General features: G+C 53.9%; 1 protein-coding gene across 1 annotated transcript in view; it reads right to left on the reverse strand.

The window, feature by feature from the left end:
• PRKACA (protein kinase cAMP-activated catalytic subunit alpha) overlaps window positions 1-7,646 on the reverse strand; it is an 18,612-nt gene that overhangs the window by 6,867 nt on the left and 4,099 nt on the right. The window contains exons 2-5 of the mRNA XM_021715341.1: window positions 6,016-6,077; window positions 5,537-5,665; window positions 1,915-2,013; window positions 471-553 (exon numbers count right to left, since the gene is read on the reverse strand). Of these exons, the coding sequence (XP_021571016.1) occupies window positions 471-553; window positions 1,915-2,013; window positions 5,537-5,665; window positions 6,016-6,077 (373 nt within the window). The remainder of the gene's footprint in view (window positions 1-470; window positions 554-1,914; window positions 2,014-5,536; window positions 5,666-6,015; window positions 6,078-7,646) is intronic.

The following is a 7,646-nucleotide window of genomic DNA, read 5'->3' on the forward strand; positions in this document are numbered from 1 at the left end:
AAAAAAAAAAAAAAAAAATTATAGAGATGAGGTCTTGCCAAGCTGCCCAGGCTGGTCTCAAACCCCTGGGCTCAGGCAATCCTCTTGCCTCTATTTTTTTTTAAGAGATGGGGTCTTGCTATGTTGTCCAGACTGGTCTCCAACTCCTGGGCTCTAGCAGTTGTCTCACCTCAGGCTCCTGAGTAGCTGGGATGACAGGTGTGCCCCATCACACCTGGCACAAAGGAAAACCTGCATAAAATCGCCAACTTAAATGTTGACATCTAAGCCATCATATTTGGTTTATTTGTTTCATTTTGTGGTGGTCAAAACACCACACATTCCTCAGTACAGCGGAACAAAACCCCACAGGGACCTGGAGAGACCACTTGCATTTCAAGCCAGACACCTCTGTGTCCCCAGTTGGTTTGGTTCATGTGCCACTGCCTGTGAAGGCCCCGAGAGCCTAGAGTGGTGGGTGGCCCACTCACCTGAACCTTCCAATCCGCCGCAGGTGTGAGAACATCTCTCCACCAGGCACGTACTCCATGACCATGTACAAGTTCGAGTTGTCCTGCGGGAAGCAGTGTGCATCAGGGCCTGCTCCCAAGCCCTGGCCCCATTGGAAGGCCCCAGCGGCCTCCCCTGGCAGGTGCCCAGACGGAAAATGATGACAATTCCAGCTCCCACAGGAAGCCTGTCCCAAGGGCCCCCTGCAGTGTGGGGTGAACCACATAGAGCGTCTTGTTCTGCCCAGGAAGAAGAAGGGGCAGCCCTCATCCTGCTGTCACGGAGGAAGGGCGGGCCAGCTCAGAGCGGTGTGGGGACTGGCCAGCGTGCCCTGGCCAGAGGGAGAGAGGACTCTGCAGTAGCTCGTGCCTGGGCTTTGGGGGCCACAGTTTTTGTCATCTGCAAAATGGGACTAGGATGGGCTACAGAATTTGTGAGACCCCAAATAAAAACATCTGGCTCCTTGCTAAAAAATTATTGGCCAGGCATGATGGTTCATGCCTGTAATCCCGGCACTTTGGGAGACTAAGGTGAGAGGATTGTCTGAGCCCATGGTTCGAGACCAGCCAGGGCAACATGGTAAGGCCTCATCTCTACAATAAACCAAAAAATTAGCCAGGCGTGGTAGCGCGTGCCTATAGTTCCAGTTACTTGGAAGGCTGAGGTGGAAGGATCATCTGAGCCCAGCAGGTGGAGGCTGCGGTGGCCATGAGCATGCCACTGCACTGCAGCCTGGGCAACAGAATGAGACTATGACTCAAAAAAAAAAAAAGTAAAAAGTTAAATTATTAAAAAAATAATAATGGATTTTATGACACAGCAGCAGGGCTCCAAAGTCTAAATTGGTGTGGAGCCCCCTGAATGTGGCCCTTGCAAGCAAGCACCTGGGTCCAATGCTTGGGAAGCCAGCCCCGAATGGCCTCTCCTAGCTCTCATGGCCACGTTGCGGATGTCATCCCAAACAGCTCCCAATGGACGCACACGACATGCTTGGAACTGTCATGACAACCTCACCAGGTGGGGCCCGCTCTGATTCCCACTCTGCAGATGGGAAAACTGAGGCTCAGGGAGAGGAAATCCTTGCCCAGGGTCACATGTCCAGGAAGTGCAGCACTGGGACTGAACTGCAGTCCGCTCTGGCTGCAGTACCGGCTCTTGCTGTAAATGGGGTGGGGCTTCTGAGGGATGCTGTGAGGGCTGGGTGACTCTCCCAAGGTGACTGAGCCAGACGTCGCCGGCCCAGCAGCCGAACTTGGGTCCAGCAGAGCCTATCTGACTCCTGTCCCCGCCTCCTCTCCAGGGATTGCTTTCTTCCCCAGAAGTGGGCGGCCAGGGATCGTCCTCAGCCCCAACCTCAGCCCTGGAAGCCAAGAGACGGCAGGGACCCCATAAGGTGACCCCGACCTGTGGCTGCTGGGACCCCACCTTGAAGGAGAACTCAAGTCTGACGAGGAACGGGAAGTTGACAGCTTGCAGGATGCGCTTTTCATTCAGGGTGTGCTCGATCTGTTTCAGCTTCACCACCTGTGGGAGTGGAAGGAGAGGGCGAGAGGACAGGGAGGTGAGAGGGGGAGCAGGCGAGAGGGGCCTCATTTCCCCCACGCCTGGAACAAGGGGTGTCAGGGGCAGCCAGAATCGTTTGCGTGCCTGTGGCCTGTGGGGCCCTGGGCTGGGTGCTGAGGACAAAATGAGGGAGAGGCCAGAGGCTGCCTGTCCTTGCATGGCATGATGTTCAGGGCACAGAATCACATGAGTCAGGCTGAGTGTGGTGGCTCATGCCTGTCATCCCAGCACTTTGGGAGGCTGAGGTAGGAGGATCACTTGATCCTCGAGTTCCAGACCAGCTTAGGCAACGTAGTGAGACCCTGTCTCTATAAAAAACTAAAAAATGTAGCTGGGCACGGTGGTGTATGCCTGCAGACCCAGCTACTTGGGAGGCTGAGGGGGGAGGCTCGCCTGGGCCCAGGAGGTCAAAGTTGTGATGAGTGATTATGCCACTGCACTCCAGCCTGGGCGACAGAGTAAGACTCCAACTCAAAAATAAATAAACGAATAAAAAATAAAAACAAAAGTCAACTAAAAAAAAAAAGGGTCACCAGGCCTCAAGGCCCAGAGAGGTCAGAGCCACCGTGGGGGGAAGCTTGGGCTTGTGGATGCCCAGACAAGGTGCTTTGTGTAGTCTAGAGAAAGAGAGAATCGATGAAGGCTTCCCGGAGGAAGGGGTGGGTGAGTGGAAATAGAAAAGACAGGCAGGAGTAGCCCAAGGGTGGGGGGTTTAGAAATTGCCTTCCCCTTGTCTAGAACACTCTCTATACCAACCTGAACCTTGGGCTGACTGGCCCTCAGCTGTCAGTTGTCCCCTAAATGTACACACCGCAGGCAGGCACCTCACACAGAGTGTCTCATCACTGAATCGTGACAGGATTCCTGAGAGGGACACGCTGGGAGAATGCCCATTTGAAAGCCCAGACACAGACAGGAGATGGCTCGCCCAAGGCTACCCAGCCAGGCACACCTGGGCAGCCTGACCGCCTGGTCAGTGAACCTGTTGCTCACATAGCTGTGTCCTCAGGGTCTATACCTGCCCTGCCCAGCAAGAGCCCACTAGCCATGGATGGCTGCAGAACCCTTGAAGTGTGGCTGGTCAGCTGGGGAACCGAATTTAAAATGTTAAGTCTTTAAAATGAAGACTCAGAAACTGACCCTTGGCTGGGCACAGTGGCTCACACCTAAAATCCCAACACTCTGGGAAGTCAAGGTGGGTGGGTTACTTGAGCCCAGGAATTCAAGACCAGCCTGGGCAACATAGTGAAACCCTGTCTTTACAAAAAAATGGTTTTTTTAAAGTTGGAATCTCACTCCATCACCCAGGCTGGAGTGCTGTGGCATGCTCATGACCATCCCAGCGTCGACCCACTGAGTTCCGGCAATCCTTCCGCCTCAGCCTTCCAAGGAGCTGGAACTACAGGCGCGTGCTACCATGCCTGGCTAATTTTTAATTCATTGTAGAGACGAAGTCTTGCCAAGTTGCCTGGGCTGGTCTCGAACCCGCGGGCTCAGGCAATCCACTGGTCTCAGCCTTTCAAAGTGCTGGGATTATGGGCTGAGCCACTAAGTCTGGTCTACAAAAAAATTTTAAAATTACCCGGGCATGGTGGTGTGTGCCTGTAGTCTCAGCTATTTGGGAGGCTGAGGGAGGAGCAAAGGTTGAGCCCAGGAGTTCAAGGCTGCAGTAAGCCGTGATGGTACCACTGTACTACAGTCTGGGTGACAGTGAGACCCCCCAACTCAAAGGAAACAAAAAAAAAAGAAACTGACACTCAGTGAAGGTGCTGGGTAACTTTCAGGCATGGCTGGAACAACTTGGGCACATGAATCTGCTTTTCAACTTCCCTACTTTGCCTTGTCTTTCCAAGGAAAATTTACCATTGGAATGGAGACACGCTGGATACATAAAATAGACATTGGATTTCGAAGACAACTTAGTATGTAAAAAAAAGAATGTGATGCTGCGTGCAGTGGCTTATGCTTGTCATCCCAGCACTTTGGGAGGTGGAGGCAAGAGGATTGCCTGAGTCCAGGGGTTTGAAACCAGCCTGGGCAACTTGGTGAGACCTCGTCTCTACAATCAATCAAAAAGTTAGCCGGGCATGGTGGCACACGCCTGTAGTTCTAGCTACTTGGAAGGCTGAGGCGGAAGGATCACCTGAGCCCGGCAGGTCGAGCCTGTGGTGGCTGGGAACGTGCCACTGCACTCCAGCCTGGACAACAGAGGGAGACTCTGACTCAAAAACAAACAAAAAGAGGAATGTGAAATGTCTCATTGATAATATTTTCACATTGATAATGTGGAAACGGTAATGCGTAGATATACTAGTAGGCTTAATTAAAATGTATTGTTAAAATGAATCTCATTTTTTACTTTTTATACATTTTTAAAATAATTTAATTATTATTTTTTTAGAGACTCTGTAGCCCAAGCTGGAGTGCAGTGGCCTGATCATAGTGCACTGCAGCTTCAAACTCCTGGTCTCAAGTGATCTTCCTGCCTTGGCCTCTCCAATAGCTGGAACTTCAAGGCACACTCAGTGAAGGTGCTGGCTAAGTTTTTTTCTTTTGAGTCAGAGTCTCCCTCTGTTGCCCAGGCTGGAGTGCAGTGACACACTCATGGCCACTGCTGCCTTGACCTGCTGGGCTCAGGAGATTCTTCTGCCTCAGCCTTCCAAGTAGCTGGAACTACGTGCTCATGCCACCATGTCCGGCTAAATTGATTTATTATAGAGATGAGGTCTCGCCAAGCTGCCCATGCTGGTCTTGAACCCCTGGGCTCAGGCAATCCTCTCCCTCTGACTCCCAGAGCTCTGGGATTACAGGCTTACACCACCGTGCCCACTTCTTTATTCTTTTTGTTTGTTTGTTTGTTTGTTTTTTTGTTTTGTTTTGAGTTGGAGTCTCACTCCATCACCCAGACTGGAGTGCAGTGGCCGCTCCCGGCCACCGCAGCCTCAACCTGCTGGGTTCCGGCGATCCTTCAGCCTCAGCCTCCCAAGCAGCCAGAACTACAGGTGTGTGCTACCATGCTCGGCTAATTTTTTGATTTATTGTAGAGATGAGGTCTTGCCAAGTTGCCCAGGCTGGTCTCAAACCTGTGGGCTCAGGCAGTCCACTTGCCTTAGCCTCTCAAAGTGCTGAGCCACTGAGTTTGGCCTATCATTTTTTTTTGATGGAGCAACCAGAAAGTTTAAAATCCCTTCTGTGGTTTGGGTACCATTTCTGCTGGATGGTGCTGCCCATGGCAGCGCCTGGCATGAGGTAGGGTCTCAGAGATGTTTAGGAAAGCATGTTCACTGCTTTCCCCAGAAAGACTTCTGCTTCCCATCTGGGCTGGTATCTGACCCTGTGTCCCAGCGCCCTGCTTGGCAGTGGCGGCCAGTCTTGGGAAAGTGGCACGGGCCCTTCTAGTCCCTGGATCTGGCACACTGTGGGATTCTGGGAGCCGTGGTGGTGACGGGAGGGGAGATACGGGCCTGTTGGGCCCGGGGCTCACCTTCTGTTTGTCAAGGATCTTCATGGCATAGTGGCTCCCGGTCTCCTTGTGTTTCACCAGCATCACTCGCCCAAAGGAGCCCGTGCCCAGGGTCTTGATTCGATCGAACTGATCCAAATTGGCTGTATTCTGTGGGGAGGGGCGAAGGATGGGCTGCTGGGCTGAGGTCTGGGGCATCCCCTCCGCTACCGGCAGAGGGGGCCCGGAGAGAGCGGGGTGCAGACAGGGGGCGCATTCCTCAAGGGGGTGGCGGCGGGATCGGCCTTGGCTGGGGGCCCAGGAGCTGCTGGCAGCTGTGCGAGGGGGGCAGGGGCAGCCAGTCCGGAGGGGTGTGGGAAGGGGGCACTTGGCGGGGCAATTGGGTGAGCCGCTGTGGGCACCAGGGAGGGAGCAGGCAGGCCTGGAGCTGGCCACCGGGCTCCGCTGGGGACCAGGTGGCAGGGGCTGGACCTCCCAGGACCCTGTACCCAAGGGCTTACCTGAGAGGGATTTTCCCATTTTTTAAGAAAATCTTCTTTGGCTTTGGCTAAGAACTCTTTCACTGCAAGGAAGAGGGAGAGTTAGATGGTGACTGCGTTGCATCAGGGTGGGCTCAGTTTACTTCTGGGATGACACATGGTGGAAAGTGGGGTACACTGGCCTCAACCCAGAGCCTGGTCTTTTCCTGGGGCCTCGGGGTGCCCCCAGCTGAGCCTGAGGACCGCTTGGGGCCCTCATCTGGGCAGGGGCCCAGGCCTCCCTTACCGCGGAGGTGGGATCCACCCTCTGCTCCATCCAAGACGGGGTGCAGGAAGACGCAGGGGTCGCTCCCGGGGGTGTCACAGGGAGAGGCGCTCAGGCTAGCCCACCCCCACTCGCCCCAGTTCTGACCGACATTCCACAGCCAGGGAAGACGCCAGCCGGGGTATTTATAGCCTCGGGATTTGGCTGCTCCTCCGGCCCCTTCTCTGGGGAGGGGAGGCTGGCCCAGGGTGGAGGCCTCGGGGCTCGGGCAGCAGGCGCCCTTGGGGGGCTCAGCTGTTGCCTTGGCCCCCAGCTGGCCCTGTTCTTCTCTTTGCCAATCGCAGGGCCTTCACTCCAGAGCTAGTACAAGGGAAGCCTTGCCCAGTGCCCACCCCAAGCTGTTGCCTTGACTCCTTAGCACCCTGAGGCGAACATCACCAGGCTCACGTTGAAGACTTCCCCAGTGGACCCCGGGCTGGCTGCTTCGTCTACGCCAACTCATTAGACTCCCTCAACAACCCTCCTTTTATCCAATCTCCCCATTTAACAACTCAGGAAATTTAGGCTTAGAAGCAGTCATTCTCAGCCACACTGAGAGGCGGAGCAACAGAGCAGCTAAGGGTTAGGACTCTGGGACAAGACTGAGTTTAGATCGCGGCCTGGTCTCTGATGAACTGCGTGACTTCAGGAAACTGACTTCACCTCTCTGGGCCTCAGTTTTCCTTGTCTGCAAAAAGGGAATAACAAGAGCAATGACCTCGCAGGGTGGTTTTGGGGATTGATTGAGCTTATCTTGGCAAAGGGGGATAGAGAGTGGGTGGCATGAGGTTCATGCCAAATAGCTGTCAGCTATTAATTTTACTATTTTTTTTTGAGTTGGAGTCTCACTGTGTTGCCCAGACTGGAGTGTAGTGGCACGCTCATAGCCACTGCGGCCTCGACCTGCAGGGCTCAGGTGATCCTTCCACCTCAGCCTTCCAAGTAGCTGGAACCACAGGCATGTGTTGCAATGCCTGGCTGATTTTTTTATTTATTGTAGAGATGAGATCTCATCATGTTGTCCAGGCTGGTCTAGAACCCCTGGGCTCAGGCAATCCTCTTGCCTCCACCTCCCAAAGTGCTGAGATTACAGACATGAGCCGCCACGCCTGGCTAATTTTACTTTTTAAAAGACTTTTTGCCAGGTGTGGTGTATCACACTTGTAATCCCAGCACTTTGGGAGGCGGAGACAAGAGGATCGCCAGAGCCCAGCAGGTCGAGGCTGCGGTGGCTGTGAGTGTGCCATTGCACTCCATCTTGGGTGCCCAAGTGAGACTCTAACAACAACAACAAAAAAAACCAAGCTGGGTGCGGTGGCTTATACCTGTAATCCCAGCACTTTGGGAG

Source organism: Carlito syrichta, unplaced genomic scaffold (genome assembly GCF_000164805.1).
Source record: "Carlito syrichta isolate Samal-C Ts95f unplaced genomic scaffold, Tarsius_syrichta-2.0.1 Scaffold307018, whole genome shotgun sequence".
NCBI lineage: Eukaryota > Metazoa > Chordata > Mammalia > Primates > Tarsiidae > Carlito > Carlito syrichta.